Source organism: Meriones unguiculatus, chromosome 1 (genome assembly GCF_030254825.1).
Source record: "Meriones unguiculatus strain TT.TT164.6M chromosome 1, Bangor_MerUng_6.1, whole genome shotgun sequence".
Classification (NCBI taxonomy): Eukaryota; Metazoa; Chordata; class Mammalia; order Rodentia; family Muridae; genus Meriones; species Meriones unguiculatus.
In genome coordinates this window covers 18206273-18222042 of record NC_083349.1, presented here as the reverse complement: position 1 = coordinate 18222042, position 15770 = coordinate 18206273, and the positions used below count along the sequence as shown (strand labels likewise).

Here is a 15770-nt window from a genome sequence, read left to right as displayed (position 1 = left end):
TGAATGCCTGGGAGGAGAGCTTTAGGATATTAACAGCATGAGTCTTTCAGACGTCAGTCGTGAGAAAGCTGAGGCGCAGACAGGTTAAGGAGGTTCCTGGTGGTCACGAAGCCCGAGGGGCAGGGTGAGGGCATGTCAGCACTGCTTTGGTATGAGTTGATGAACTGGCTGGACCAGAGACCTATGGTGCACATCCTTGACCCGGTGATGTCCGGAAGGCTGAGAGTCATCATGCCTGCTCAAAGACCACCTCTTTCTCAAGGTCTCCTCAGACTTGTCCATACCTTCCCAGGCACTGCAGCCCCGTCCCCCATCCTAGGCCCATGGGCATGCTGGTTTTACTATCACTGCCCATGCTCCAATCTCAGACTTACATCCTGGGGGTGGAAGGTAGCTGAGGAGTGCAGGTCCAGGTCACCAGCACATGTGGGAACATGTCCACCTGCCTGTCCGTCCATCCACATTGATCCATTCATTGGTCACGTTCTCCTTATCCTGTGCACCAGACACTTCTGAAGGACCCAGGACTTCACCCTGAGCGTTCCCTCCTCGACACTGCAGTGAGATAGCAATGCAGGGTAGTGGCTGGTTTGTGGCAAAGACACCAAAGCAGAACCAAGTACCAAGGAGCAACACAATAAAAAGGTGAAAATGGGAGGTCTTGTGGGTGCGTGCATGCGTGTGTGTGTGTGTGTGTGTGTGTGTGTGTGTGTGTGTAGTTAGCCTTTGTGGAGAAGGGATTAGGAGGGAAACGACAGCACTCTGCAGCAGGTGTGGTGATGGGAAGCGCTGTCCCGTGGCAGTGAGTTGTTTCTGGAGTGTGGCTAATGCTGACCCTAGAATGATGATGTATTAGACCAAGTGATGCGTGCTTTGTTCATACTCTTTCCTTAATCCTCATAGGAACTCCAGGAGGGTGGAGCTGTGACTACCTCCATTTATAGATGGTGAAACTGAGGCTCCATAAGGTTATGTGAGTTCCTATAAATCACATAAATGTAAAGAAAGCCAGAATCCCTCTCTGTCTCTCTCTTTTTAGCCAGGGTTCTCTCTAGGTAGACCAGGCTGGCTTTGACCTCAGAGAAATCTGCCTGCCTCTGCTTCCTGAGTGCTGGGAATAAAGACTTGTGCTGCCGCACGAAGCATCGAGAGGGGATTCTAATGCTGAGTGGCAGCAGGGCAGGGGGACTGGGTGTTGTTCGATGGCCGAATGGGGACTCGGTAGAGTTGTGGACGGTCATCTCTGTAGGTCGGAGCCACTTCCTGGACACTTGCTCCAAGGGAACTGTCTGTCTGTCTGATTCTCTTAGTGGTGGGGTTTTAGTCAGTTTTGAAGGCTGCTTCTTTGGTTCTCCGAGTCTCCTTCTGATGCTACTTTTTCCATGGAGCCCTTGGCCAAGCGGGAATTAGATTCAATAACACATGGTTCTGAGCCACCTTGTGCTTGGTGGGAATTGAACTCAGGGCCTCTGGAAGAGCAGCCAGTGCTCTTAACTGCTGAGCCATCTATCCAGCCCAGAGGGCCAACTACTCTTATAGAAAGAATTTATCAGAGATCTACCTGGCTACCTCGCAGGTTAGCAAAACCTCCCACCACATTGTTTTAGATCCTGGAGGTCTCACTGGAACTTCAGCAGCTTCATTTGCATATCCAGTGCTCACTCTGCATGGTGTTTCCTTTACTCTGGCCTGTATTTACTTTGGGAAAAGTCTTCTTTTTTCCTTTCTTTCTTTCTTTCTTTCTTTCTTTCTTTCTTTCTTTCTTTCTTTCCTTCTCTCTCTCAATTCCTTCCTTCCATCCTTCCTTCCTTCCTCCCTTCCTTTCTTTCCCTCCTGCCTTCTTTTTTCTTTCTTTCTATTTTGAGATAGGTTTTTCTGTGTATCCCTGGCTGTCCTAGAACTCCCTCTGAGAGCTGGAGATCTGCCTGCCTCTGCCTCCCGAGTGCAGGGACTAAAGGCAGCACTACTGCCTGGCTCTTTTGTTTCATCACATAAAATTTCCCCCTTTCACCTCTCATGGATTCTCTGTCTGTGCTTTGTCAACTACTGTCTTCTCATGGGTCACTTTTGTCATTCTTTTCTATATTTGAGGCAGGATCTCATTATATAGTTCTGGTTAACTATAACTCATTTTGTAGACCAGAGGGCCTCTAACTTGTGGCCATCCTCCTGCCTCCTTTTCCTGAATTCTGGGATTACAGCTGTGTGCCACCATGTCTGGATCTCTTTTATCTGCCTTATTTAGCATTTCATTCTGTATGTTTTTTTGAAAAATTAGTTCTGTGCAGGTTCTGGGGAGCAAATCCGGGGATTTCTGCATGCCGGCGAAGCACTCTACCACTCAGCTATATCCCAAAAGGAAAAGTGACTTTTATTTCTGCAAAGATTTTATTTCACCCTTTAAAATCTTCTCCCTAATGCTGTCAAGAATTTCTATTTTCCTTTTTCTCATCTTAAATTTTCTAAATTTCCCTCAAATATCTGCTTGTTCTCCCTGCCCTCAGAGGACAAGGAAGACCTTTGAAGGCTTCCTCTCTCTGCCTACTACAAATTACAAATGCGGTATCGCTCGGAAGTACTAATTTCTTTTTTGGCCTTATTCATTACAGCACTTGCCATTACAGTGGTGTCAGACATTACACTAGTGTGACTAGTGGATGCTGCCCTGGTACTGTGCTAGGGTGTAAATTCTCCAAGGACAGGTCCTGTCCCCTGGCTGCTGCTCACTGAAAACTCCTTAACATATCAGATGGAGGTGATCCTAGCACTAGGAGTAGAGGCAGGTGGTTCTGTGAATTAGAGGCCAGTCCGGACTACAAAGTGAGAACCAGGACAGCCAGAAAGAGAGAGAGAGAGAGAGAGAGAGAGAGAGAGAGGAGAGAAAGAACGACTTAATGTTAACACATTAATGTGAATTCATGGTGTGAACATAGCCTGCCTGCTGGCACGAGCTTCTGAGATTAATCTGCTTCACCTTTCTTTTCATTTATGGTTCCTTTCCCCCCTTTCCTTATCTTTTAAGAATGTTTCTCTCTTGGTGTCATGTATTCTCCACCTCACTCTGACACTTAGTCTGGAGATCTTCCTGCTTAGTCTCCTAAGTGGTGGGGCTTACACATGTGTATCATGACACCTGTTTTCTTTTCAATTTAAAAGGATTTTTTTTTTTATGTGTGTGTTTGCCATGTGTGTGCAGGTATTCACAGAGACCAGAAGAGAATGTTGGATTCCTGGATCTGAAAGTTACAGGAAACTATGAACTGCCTGATATGAATGTGGGGGACCTAACTCAGATTCTCTGGAAGAGCAGCTGTGCTGAAGTGCTGAGCCATCTCTCCAGCTCACATTTTGTGTGCATGTGCTCACAAGTGCGTACATGTGTACAGGAGTGTCTGGCCTGCATATATGTATGTATGTATGGTATTGTGTCACATGCATGTGCACTTCTGGTTCATGTGGAGATCAGAAGAGAGTGTTGGAGCCCATGGAACTGGAGTCATGGATGGTTGAGCAACAAACTTTAACTGCTCAGCCAGCTTTCCAGCCCTGGCCCATATAATTCACTATTATTATTATTATTATTATTATGGAGAGTTTTTCATTAACTTGTAGTACTTAAAAAACAATTTATGTATTTACATGTGTGTGCCATGGTGTGCCTGTGGGGGTCAGAGACACCTTTGTAGGAGTTAGTTCTTTCTTCTATGTGGGTCCTCAGATTTGACAGCTGATTCATCTTGACAGTCCTGGTAGCATGCCTCCTTCTTTGTTTTTTTTTTTTTTTTTTTTTATTTTACTTTTAATGTTTTGAGGTAAGGTCTCATTATGTACCCAGGGCACAGAGATCTGACAGTCTGTCTCCAGACTGAGATTAAAGGCGTATGCCACTATGTCTGGCTTATAGCATGTTTTCTTTTTCTTCTTCTTTTGGTGTCTTGTAAAGTCTGTTTATTTTTATACGTTTTTGCCTACATTTCTGTATGTGTAGCAGGTAGCCTGAGATGTCAGAAGAGGGTGTCGGATCCTCTGAAACTGGGGTCAGGAATAATTTGAGTCACCAAATTATGTGGATGCTGGAAACTGAACCCAGGTCCTCTGAGAGAGCAACAAGTGCTCTTAGCTACGGAGCCATCTTTCCAGCACCTGGAGCATGTATTCTTAAATCCAACACTTTTTTGGGAAAGCATCTGTAAGTAGAGACACTTCACCTGAATAGGTTCAGAGAAGGCAGTGTGGGTGACTGGGGTTCAGGGCATCTGCTCTGGCTGTATGGGTCCTTCTCAGCTGTAGAGTGACAGATCAAGGTCATACTGGTGTCTCTGCATATGCTGGCTCAGCAGCAGTTCCTGTGTGGGAAGGTCTCATGCAATGTCTGTTCTGAGTAGCCAGACTCCACAGAAACCAGGTGGAAACAGAAGCTAAAGGCAGGAAGTGGGTGTGGGAGGGGAGGCTGTATTGCCCACAGCCACTCTGGGAACCAGGGCTCTGCTTCAGAAGAGAACAGTCACAGAAAACAAGTCAGAACTAAAAAAAATATTTCATTTCATTCTGAATAAAAAACAGAACAGACAGAACTCTTGTAAATTCTGAAAACAATGTCATTGCTACAGAAAATTTCACAGAAATCATCAGGGAGTGTGGGGACCAAGGTGCCAGCCTTGCCATGAAGGCTGCCTATCTGGAGTCACAGAGGAGTCTTTACGGAGCCAGCACAGGTGGTGGCAGAGCCTGAATCAACCCAGTGGCACAGAGGGCAGCCAGATCTTCAGGATCACTGTGTGCGGGCACCTTTGCGGCTGCGCGTGGCCCACATGCCCCGCTTTGAGTGATAGTGGTGGTAGAAGTGTCGCAGCCGGAGCCTCTCCACCTCCAGCCCTGCCTGCAGGACCCTGGGGTGAGTGGGTGGAATGTCAGAACTCTGGCTCAGGTCCTGTGACTCAGGGCTGCCCCGAGACTGCAGGAGCCTGGGGGAAGGAAGGGTTCTAGGGAGTGGGGTAGGTGGAAGGGGTTTTGTGGGTCTTTAAGAGCCTGGCAGGGTCAGTTCAGCCAGTGGGGACCCTGTCGTTCTGTCCTCCCGTTAGAGGAAGATGAGGTGTCTCAGTGTGAGGTAGGGGAGGGCAGTCACCTGTCCAGAAGTTCCCAGTCCTCGCCTCCCCACTGGTCACGGAACTCCTCAGTGTTCATGCCTCCTACTCGGTCAAAGTCCGATTTGTAGATCCCAAAGAGGCCGAATCCATTCACCTCCCAGTAACCTTGAGGTGGGGAGGATGACCATTAGGTCCTTAAGCTTTGTCCCCAGGGAGGACTGGAGGACCTCAGGAGGAACTCCAAGAAGCCTCCTTATTTTGGAGACTCTTAGGGGATCTGGTATTTGTTCATGACCCAGGAGCTGCAGAGGAAAGGGTCTTGTGAACCCTGCATGACCCTGTACTTCCTGGTACTGTGATGTGTGCTTAAGATCCTCGGCTTACCAGGGAGGTTAGGCTTGGATTTTGCCCTGGTGGTTGTGAGAACCTGGAATTCCCGGGGGAACCCTCAGGTCCTTACCATGTGGGTCCCACGGTGAGCTTCCACAGCCCAGACGCATGACCACAGGGGCGAAGGCCAGCTTGCCCTCCACGCAATGCTTGCGGATGCTGTCCAGGATGTTAGGTGGGAAGTGGATGTGCAGGTCGCAGAGGAAAACGATGCTGCTGGGGTCCTGTAGGTTGGGAGGTCTGAGCCCTGCTCACCTTCCCGAGGTGAACTCAGCACCCTCATCTCTCTCCCCTAAGCCCACAGACCTCCACTGCATCCACTCCGGCTTGCAGGCCTGCAGAGCGCTCGAAGTTTCCAGTTCTTCTCAGGTACTGGTACCTAGGGAAGCGAAAGAATCACACGGATCTTCAAGGGAGGTGGAGAGTGTCAGGACAGCCCACCTCCCACAAGAGGAAAGATCTTTGGCCTTCCTAAGCGCTGGTGGTAAACATCATTACCGAGGTAGCTGAGCTGCGCGCAGGGCCCGCTCCACGTCCATGTCCTCGCTCTCAAAGTCCACTAGGATGATGTTGAAGTGCGAGTCCCCCGTCTGCACACGCAGCGCCGTCATATCTGCCAGGAATTGCACTACCCAGCGCGCCTGATTCTTCACTAGAAGAGGGGGTGCCACTGAACCAGCATGACTGCACCTCAGGGTGCTTTCTCATTCAGGAGATCCTCTTCACAGACACCCACACTCTTGGCATTAGCATTCCCTTTTCTCCAAGTCCGCCCCCAACTCCCTACCGAGGCGCACATACCTGGCACAATGAAGTGAACCATGACCTCCTGACGCCAGGCCAGATGCAAGGGCCGGCAGAGCTCTGGGCGACTGTCTGGGCGGATCGAGGCGGCCGGAGGGGGCTCGGGGCTTTCTCCATCCTCGTCCCCAACACGGGCTCCGGGCAATCGCAGGAAGACATATTCAGATAGGCGCTGGCGGCCGCCTCCTCGCTCTTGCAATTCCAGTTCCAGGAGGAAGCGGCTTCCACGGGCAGAGTCGCGGCGCTTCTCCACGTTCACGATGCGCAGAAGCGAGAAGCGCCTGCGAGGCAGGGCTGATTAGCCGAGGGCCGTAGCTCCAGCCAACGCCTCGCCCTATCACCCCGAGAACCACGCCCCGGCACTCCTTAGACCCCATCACACCTGCGACACCCTCTACCGTACCCAGACTTAAACTGACCTTCCCGCCTCACTTCCCCAGCCCAGCAGGAAGTGGGAAGACTAACACTAGGAGGCGCTATGAGTCCTCATTTTCTTTGCCCTGTGGCGCTGTCTTAGTCTTGTCCTGCTATGGGTAGTCTCTTACAGAACCATCAGGAGGAAGCTGTCGATTCTCCCCACCCCCCGTGTCTCCCCCTTCCCCTTCCCCCAGCAGGACCCTTTATTTTGTCTCAGGCCTTGGGCTGTTCATTCAGCTTTCCACCTTCCGGTGGCAGGCAGCGTTTCTCTATTATAGATGCCCATCAGCTTGACCTCAGATGGGCCGGGACTCCTCCCTGTGACTCAACCCCGCGGGCTCCAGCCAAATCGGTAACCTTCTGCCCCCAACCAAACACTCAAGGTTACTCCTTGGGGCCACCCATGCCACAGAACCCAGGTGTGCGAAAGTGAGGTCATGGCTATGACCGCTCATGATGGGCAGTCTTATCAAGAGACCATGAGACTGTCCCATAAGCTGCTTTCAGGAAACCTGTGCTCTGAGCTACCAGGGCCTGTCCTATACCAGCAATGGCGGGAGGGTCTCAGGCCGTCTTGTTCTTGCCCTCTAGAGAGGTAGCACCCCCATGCTCTTCAAAACTTCTGTGGAGCCTGGCTCTATCCTTTGGCTGCCAAACACTCTGTCCTGATGTCCCCGTGCTCAACAAAGTCCACAGAAGACCCATCCTTCCTCACGGCTGACAATGCACAGAACAGCCTCTCATAGGAACGCCCTCAAAGCTAAATTATGGCCTAATCTCCCCAGAAATGGTGTAGAAACAACTTGGATTCCTGAGTCGTAGAAGGCCAAAGGGGTCAGTGGGATGGGAGCCACGGGCCTTCCCCCTTGAGTTCCCCTAGTTGAGAACTTGCAGTGGCAGCACACCCAGGAGGCAGAGGCAGGTGGATCTCTTTGAGTTCGAGGCCAGCCCGATCTACAAAGTGAGTCCAAGACAGCCAGGGCTACACAGAGAAACCCTGTCTCGAAAAACTAAAAAACCAACCAACCAACCAAGACATCTTGCGGTGTTCCACAATCTGGCTAAGCCTGACTACTGTGCCCTTAGACCCAGGGTCTAGGTCTAAAGAGGCAGATTTGGGAATTGGCAGTGAAGTGCTACGAAACGAGTCTTGCGCGGGGCTCCAGAGAGCTGCTGAGGGGCGAGGAAGGTCTGAGACTCCTGCAGAGACCAGCACGCCCTCTTTCCAAGCAGCAAGCTGGCCCGTACCCGCCATGTCGCGCATTAAGCCGCTCCATGTACTGAGCCACCACATCCACCGCCTCGGCCTCGGGAAGCTGCAGGTTCCCGGATACGTTGCAGCGTAGGTCGTTCCAGTCAGAGCGCAGCAGCTCGAAGTCCATGGCGCCCACGCTGAACGTGCGCTGCCAGTCAATGGCATCCTCACGCCAGCGGCCCAGCGGCCGCCCAGCGGCCTGCTCCTCCTCTTCCTCGCTGTCTTCTGACGTGGCCTCGTCACCGGGGGCCCCATCCTCCTCCCCTTCTTCACCCTCTCCAGGCAGCTGTGGCCTGGACACTTGAGACAAGCTCAGGAAGGAGGTCACAGGCTGTGTTTCCACCGAGGAGTTCAAGTCCACTGTGGGCTCCGTGAGCCCCTGTCCATGCAAATGGCCCTCCCGGCCTCCCTGGGTGGTCTGAACCCTGACTGGGGGCCTTAGTTCTGTGACCTTGGGGCCACCGGTCCTATAGCCCTGGGTCCGTGGTGGGTGTGGGGGCACCCGCAGCTGCACTCTGGGCAGAGGCTTGGGGCGCAGGAAGACGCCAGGGAAGGGTGGCCAGGGTGAGTCTCTCAGGGCCCTTGGGGAAGCCCGCCGTCCAGGTCGTACCCTGGTCACGTACACCTTTGAGGGAGACTTCTCCGCCGTCCGGGGAGGTGGAGCTCGTCCCAAGAAGAGGGGCAGGGGGCGTGAGGCCCAGTTCAGGGCCCGGGAGTGTCTGGGGGTCTGCTCGTCCGGAGGACTGCTTGTAGGGGGGGTAGGGGTGGCTGGAGTCCCAGTGGAGGCTGCTGGGGTGGGGGTCCTGCGGCTCTGCTGTAGGGATCCATCAGTGGGCTCCAGATTGTCTAACAGTTCCAGCTCCTCCTCATCATCCAGGAAGTCTGTAGAGAGTGTCTGGTAAGAGGAGGTTTGCGGCAGGTGGGCTGGGATTCCAGCGGGGGAGCGGGACACTCACCGTCAGGGTTGAGGAAGAGAAAGGCTCTCCGCTGAACTTCCTCCTCATCCTCCTCTCCTTCCTCCTTGTCCATCTTCATGTATTTATAGAACCCAAACCTGAGGGAGAAAGTGCATCAGAGACCTTCCTCACTGAGGTTCCTCCTCGCTTTGGATAGGCCGCGCCCCCACCTACCTTTCCAGGTATAGTGGGGACTCACGGTAGAAGCACTTGTTGTCAGTCTCCATGTGAGTGAGACGGGTGTGGTCATTGGGATAGATGAAGGACAGGTAGACCTGCGGGCAGGGCCACCAGCTTAGGGGTAGGGCCCGGGGAAAAGGGAAGCTCTAGGAAGCCCCCCTCAGGAGGCACTTACAAACTGCAGTCCTTGGTATCTGGCTATGGGGAAATCCTTGAGGACATAGGTCGGTGCGTAGGCACAGGGCTCCAGGACATTCTCCAGGCTCAGAGGTTCCATCCGAGGAGCTAAAGGAAGGGCAGTCACTTGGTGGCCTGGCCCTCACCCCACTCCAACCTCACCCTCCTCTGGAGCCTCCTCTCACTGAGGAAGAAGGTGTCCCTGGGGTCCGGATGCAGCATGTCGACGCTGGACTCCTCGTGCAGTGGGTAACCCCCTACATGGCTGGCTGGAGACTGAGGCACGTGGGCCACGTGGTCCATCTTCAGAGACGACTCATCTAAGAGAAGGTGGAGGCCTGGAACGTCAGCCTACCCTTCACCCTCCCCACGCTGAGCCCGTCAGAACCCAGCCATTCCCCTGAGGAAGTACCCAGCCCGCACCTGTGTACAGGGAAATGTGAGCAGGGCCAATGATCTCGAACTTCAGACCAGGCAGGAAAGCTCGCCACTGGGGGTGTGGGGATAGGAAAAAGGTTGGGTCCTGGTAGGTGGCTTTCCTTAGTTCAGGGGTGAGGGACTCGAGAGTGAAAATCCTCAAAGGATGTAAGAAACATGGTGGGCAGAGCGGGAGGGGCCCAAGGAAGAGGCTCCTAACAGAAGGTGCAGAAGGTCAAGGAGTTCTAGGGGCAGATCCAGACCCATCCAGCTTCCTCCCCTCCCGCCTCCTCCTTTCCTCCAAAGGCTGCAGGTTATAACGTCTGACCCCATTTTCTCTCTGATTTTGCACGTCGCCTTCCTGAGGTCACTTTTGGGGGACTCTTCCTCAGCCCCAGACCTAGTACCTGCCACCAAATGGTCCTCCCCATGCCTGAGCTCCATGGATGCTCCCAAGTCTCTGTGGGGGTGTGTTCCTCCCACCTCTGTTAAGCTGGTGCTCCTTGGGGGCGGGGGGAGGCTGACTCCATTTCTGTTGCCAGCTCATCCGGGACCTTTGTATCAACACCTTTGCTTCCCTCCAACCCTCGAAACCCTGAGGCTCCACTCTTCTGAGTTGGGGTGACATGAACTATCTTACAGTGCTGAGGCTGAGAAACCCCAGTACGACTGTAGTCACTGCACCTCCTCCTCCAGGCTCTTCCATCTTGCTGTGGAACCCTCCTCCCTCTCTCCCAGCCACCCATCTGTCTTCCCCATGGTGGCTGATCCTGATTTTCAATCTAAGAGGATCTAGAATCACTGGAGACAAGCGTCTCGGCAAGTCTTGGAGGGATTTTCTAGACGAGGTTAGTTGGAGGAGAAGACCTACCCTAAAATGTGGCAGTACCATCCCATGGACTGTGGTCTACAACTGAATAGAAAGGAGAAAGTGACCTGAGCACCAGCATTCATCTCTCTCTTTTCCTGGATGCAGATACAATGCAACCAGCTACCTCACGCTCCTGCTGATAGGACTTGCCCTCCACAACGGACTGTGAACCCTCAAACTGTGAGCCAAAATCCTTCCTTAAGCTGCTTCTTGCCAAGTATTTTGTTACAGCCATAATCATGGCAATAAAAAGATAACAACATGCTTCCCAAAGTTCTACCTCTCAGCTTCCCATTGTTCCACAGAGGCCAGAGGGATTCCTGGCATGCAGACCCCAACTACCTCACTCTCACAGGACAGTCTGAGCAGTTTAGCACAGCATTGCAGGCCTGGCCTGATTTTGGCTACCAGACTTCTTGGAGTCTCAGAAGATGCTAGAAAATGGGGGCAAGTTCTCCAGGTATAGAATTTGCATGCTGGACTCCCTGCTGCACACTCTCTCCCCCCATGTCTCCTGGTGAAGGGCTACTTTTAAATTGCAGCTCCTCTAAGCATCCAGCAGGCATAATATACCCTCTTGACCTTGGCCCATGTCTCCCTGAATCTGCTTTATCTCCTTGACTGGAAATCCCTTGGGGTTGGGGACCACCCTGTAGTGGCTCTCCAATAAGGGCATGGGAAGTGGATGGGGAGGAGAGCTGTGGTCTTTGGAGCTCCTTCAGAGGGCGGGCCACACTCACACCCACTTCCACATGGTCTGAGCCCTTGTCATCTTGCTTGTGAAGTAGTTCAAAGTAGTATCTCCGGGAGGCCATGAGCCTGTGGACATAAGGAGTTGGGGTTGTCTCCCACCAAAGAGATTGAGAGCCCAGAGAGTTGAGAAAGAATCTCACATCCCTCTGGGCTGGTCCCTCAGGAGGATGGCGCCTGTGGAATACGGGTAAGGGTGATACCCAGCCCCCCTCTCGTATGCCAACACGGATGCGCACACACATGTGGAAACATACACCCTTAGTTACTCACCGCCGTGGCTTAGACACCTGGGAGCTGAACTTGGTGAATTCTCCAGGCGCTGTCCACTCGGAGCCAGTCTACAGGTGATAGAGGGGGGACAGAGGAGTGATCGTATTCGCCCTGTGGCTATCTGACACATTTAGTCTGTACTTTCAAGAGGCTCCAGGAGACACAGTGAAAACAGGTATGGTGTGCTTAGAGGTGCTAGGGCAAGAGGGCAGAACCTACCTTGCCCACAAAGGCTACTAGCTGGGCGGCTGCTGGGCTTTCATCCAAGCTCAGCCAGAACTCAGAGTTGTCATCCGAAGCCACGGAGAACTGGATGTCTCCTAGTCCACAGGAGAGAGGCTCAGGAAGCTGGACTGCTCAACACCTCCTGCCCCCGCCATACCCGACCTACTCACCATCTCTGGCTGGGTGGATGAAGCCAAAAATCCGGAGTCCATAGTTCTTCCACTTAGGGGACACAGCTAACTTTGTCACGGTAGTGCGAGTCTGCCGGGAGTGCAACAACCACTGCCTCACAGCTCACTGCTCGCCTTGCCCACCCACACTTTCCTGAGGTACTCACGTGAGGAAACAGTGGGAAGTGAAGGTTCCTTCTCAGGTGGCCCACAGCACCCCCACACCAGTCCTCAAACACGTGCAGGTTCACCTGTCCCTTGAACTAGGGGCCAGAGGGAATCTTAGCTGTCACACAGTCTGCTCCACCCCTCCTCCCAGCCCCCAGCCCAGCTCAACCCAATAGAGCTTACCTCTTCCCGCCATGGCGGTGTCTGGTGGGTGAGGTTCAGCGGTGGTGGCTTCCTAGCTCCTCCAGGAAACAGCATGTTTGGGACCCGACCCTCAGGCTGCAGGGAAAGGGTAGCCGTGTCAGGGTTCTAAAGGCAGGAGGTGTCACAACCGCCCAGTCCATCTAGGCACACATACAGCAAAGTCCATGCCCCCCTTCTGCACATCCAGTCACACTACCTAAGTACTTTCTACGGGGACACCCTCGGCAAATCTGCCCTGGTAGATGTGGCCACTGGTAGAATTCATAACATATGCATACTATCCATGGTAGGTAACCAGGCCGGGATGCTGAGGTTTGCGTGCTAAAGCTCACATACATCCCACGGCCGTATCTACCCATCTAAGAGAGTGGCCTCTTGTGCAGTACTTTTGTTTGTTTGTTCGTTAGCTCCCTCCTTACCGCCTGCTCCTCTTCATGACTTTCACTAGAGTCCTCTGCCCTCTGCGTAGACGACACCCCTCGGACACCCCGGCTGTCGGTCACACCAGTCAGCTTCTCGCCATCTGCAGAGGCATGCAAGGCGTGTCAGGGTCAGTCTAAGCATGGCTTACACTCCCTAAGGCCAGCGTCTTTGTTGCTGGGGTCAGCTGGAGGGTGGAGGGCAGGAAGGATTGCTGAAGGCCCTGCTCGCTCATTCCGGGGACCCTCTAGAACCCATCTTGGGTGGGCATCACGAAGCAAGAGTTCACTACCAGCTCTTCTCCAGTCCCTGGTGAAAGCCGGGAGCAGGGCTACATGCACACTCAGGCTAGCGTGAAACTGTACACACACCCATCTGGTGATCTTGGGAAGAATTCCAGATGGCCTAACACCCTTGACGCCTTCCCCGTGTGCTAGGCTGTTTGCCTCCTGACACTCTCCAGATCTGTATGAAGACATGTCCTCTACTGTCCCTCCAGTCTGGGGCATACCTGTGTACCTTGCTTTGTCCTACTTCCTGGACCTTCTCCCTAAGCTGCATGTCCACTGCATTCCCAGGTGTTCACTCTCCTGGATCTGAGTCTCCAAAGGCAGGAGGTTTCACTTTATCCCAGTCCTGTCCCTCCTGGTGCTCCCAAGGAGAGACAATGGCTCTTTCCTGTTTCAGAGCCATGCCTGTCCCTCAGTGTAGATCTTAGAAGCTAGGCTCCTGTCCAGCCGATACCAGATGGGCCTGAACTGAGGGGCTGCCTGTGGTCCCCTCCCTTGAAATTCTTGCAGTGCTTCTCACTTGTTCCTCATTATAGATCCAGCTAGGAAGTAAGCAACCAAGACTCCTGGTCAAATTCCCAGAGGCTGGCCCGGATCCCCACAGCCACTCAAGCTAAGTCCAGGCATCTGGGGTACATTGGGAACCTTCAATAGTGAGCTCTCAGCCCAGGTCATCATCACCACCTTGCAGGAGCTAAAGCCTCAGCACAGAGGGTGCACAGACAGGGGTCTGCCCCAGCCTCACTTGGAGATGTCTGTAAGCCCAGGCTGCTGGACACCCACTGAATGTTGCCCGCACTGGAGACTGACCACACGGTCAGGAAAGCCTCGGGCACATGCAAACTGCTCAGCTTCTCAAAGCCATGCAGTGCCTGGTGAGATCCCAGATGGCCAGACAGGAGATGGGGCTTCAGCCCGCAGCAGAGTCTGTGTGGTTGGGCCCTCATCTGTGCAGTCCAGGCTGCTTCTGGGCAGCACTGATCTTCCAGGATCCAGAAGAGATCTTACCTATGTAGAGGGTGTTAGAGCCAGTACCCTAATCACCCAACCTTTAGCAATAGGGCTCCCTGTCTTCACTCCTTCCTGGTTGGTCTCAGTCAGACTCAAACTGCTCAGGAAGTCAGCCAGGAGGCAGAGAGGTTTGTGGTTGCTTAGAAACCCACAAGGGCAGCTGGTGGGGGCTGGGTTTATTGGGTGCTGGGTCAGCTCTGGGTCCAGGCCAATCAGCTCACAGAACTATCTCTTAGGAATAGAGTTGTGCAAGGATATCTTGAAGATGGAACAGCTCTGAGGTACATGGATTGGGATAACCCACAGACTTTCTTAGGGGCTGGGATCTGTCTCAGATCCCTGGCCCCGGGATCTGGTGGAAGATGTATGGAAACTGATTTCCAGGCACAGGAGGAGGCAGACGGCCTTCTGCAGGCTGGAGACAGAAACAGGGCTGAAAAGGGAGTTTGGGATCCATCAGGTGGAGTGGACCAGAATATCGTGAGTCACTGTCACTGCTCTGAGTCTCCGAGAAGAGGGACACTTGTGTCCTCCCACTGTACCCGCAGCTCACCAGCTTCCTTCACAAAGGTCAGGCTGAACTCTATCTGGCTTGGATGAGCTTCTCCAGGTCCCTCCCCTGGTCTTTTTCTTCCTAGCTGTCACTGATGTCTATCCTGCTCTGGGGCTTCTCCATCAAAGTGTGGCTCAGTCAGTGGCCACCATCCCCACAGGTTCTCCCCTGCTTCTTGCTTACAGGGCTTGCCAGGCCTAAGCTGATTTGTGTATCCTCTGCCCACTCTTAAATGCGCAGACTACAAGCATTTACTCAAGTCAGCATTGGTCCTCAGCACAGAGGCATGTCAGTCCTCAGTCACAGGTGTACCGAGGGTTTCCAACTGTTCTGGCTCCTCCAGGCAGCTGGATCCCTCAACGCCACCCTTACCTCCCTACCAGAGGAAACTGAGGCCCTGCTAAGCAGGCAAGAGCCTGCCAATCCTCTTGGCTGAGGGCGCCGGTTCCCCCAAGGGCCCACCGTTAACTCTATCGCCACCGATTCTAAACCAGATTCCAGGGTCCAAAAAGATTAGGGATGCGCCCAGAGGGTCCCCGGCGTTACTGCTGACGTCATTGGGCGTCCAGCCGAACAGAGCCGCGACCCCTCCCCCAATATAGCGGGGCTGGGAGGAGCAGGACCGTGAGGCCTCTGGGCAGTCAGACCCCCGGCGCCTTGGGAGGCCCGGGCCCTCAACGCCGCGCGCCCTCGCGTACCTCGCCCGTAGCCCAGCCGCTGGCGCAGCGCGCGGCCCGGGCGCACCAGGCTCCGGTGCACGTACGTGAGCCACGCGGCGCAGGTGAGCAGCAGCAACAGCAGCAGCAGCTTCATCTGCTTGCGGACCTTCTTCACCGGGAACCACGGCATCGCGGCGCCACACTCAGGGGCCTCTCTGCGGCCCCTCGGCCCCGCCTGCCCCGCCCCACATCCCCCGGCCCACCCTGCTGCGCTCAGCGCCCGCAGCACCGCATGGTCCTTTGTCCGCTGCCGGGGCTACGGGATTCAGCCGCGACTCCCCGGGCAGCTCGGGCCGCGGTCGGGGTGGGCGGCGGGAGCGGCTCCTCGAGGCGCTCCCCCGCCCGCCCCTCCCGGCTGCTCGCGCTTCTCTGGCCGCCGGGGGACAGAGCAGCATCCAAGCTGCGGTGCTACCCACCGTGAAACGGGACCGGC

At 54.0% G+C, this 15770-nt stretch overlaps 1 protein-coding gene across 2 annotated transcripts; it reads right to left on the bottom strand.

Annotated features, from left to right (window-relative positions):
* Positions 1-4575: 4575 nt before the first annotated feature.
* On the bottom strand, positions 4576-15607 carry B4galnt4 (beta-1,4-N-acetyl-galactosaminyltransferase 4). 2 transcript variants are annotated; one of them, XM_021646238.2, is made up of 20 exons: positions 15317-15607; positions 12764-12867; positions 12324-12419; positions 12140-12235; positions 11973-12063; positions 11797-11897; positions 11578-11645; positions 11295-11373; positions 9690-9756; positions 9452-9586; positions 9265-9374; positions 9084-9184; positions 8910-9007; positions 7947-8835; positions 6279-6562; positions 5976-6129; positions 5784-5856; positions 5548-5701; positions 5126-5252; positions 4576-4889 (listed from the first exon to the last, which is right to left on the bottom strand). In XM_021646238.2, exons 1-20 carry the CDS (start codon positions 15465-15467, stop codon positions 4772-4774), a joined length of 3096 nt encoding a protein of 1031 aa, XP_021501913.1. In that variant the 5' UTR covers positions 15468-15607; the 3' UTR covers positions 4576-4771. The 2 variants fall into 2 exon arrangements, with proteins under 2 accessions (XP_021501913.1, XP_060238291.1); XM_060382308.1 differs by having other exon boundaries at positions 15382-15570.
* Between the last annotated feature and the right edge of the window lie 163 nt (positions 15608-15770).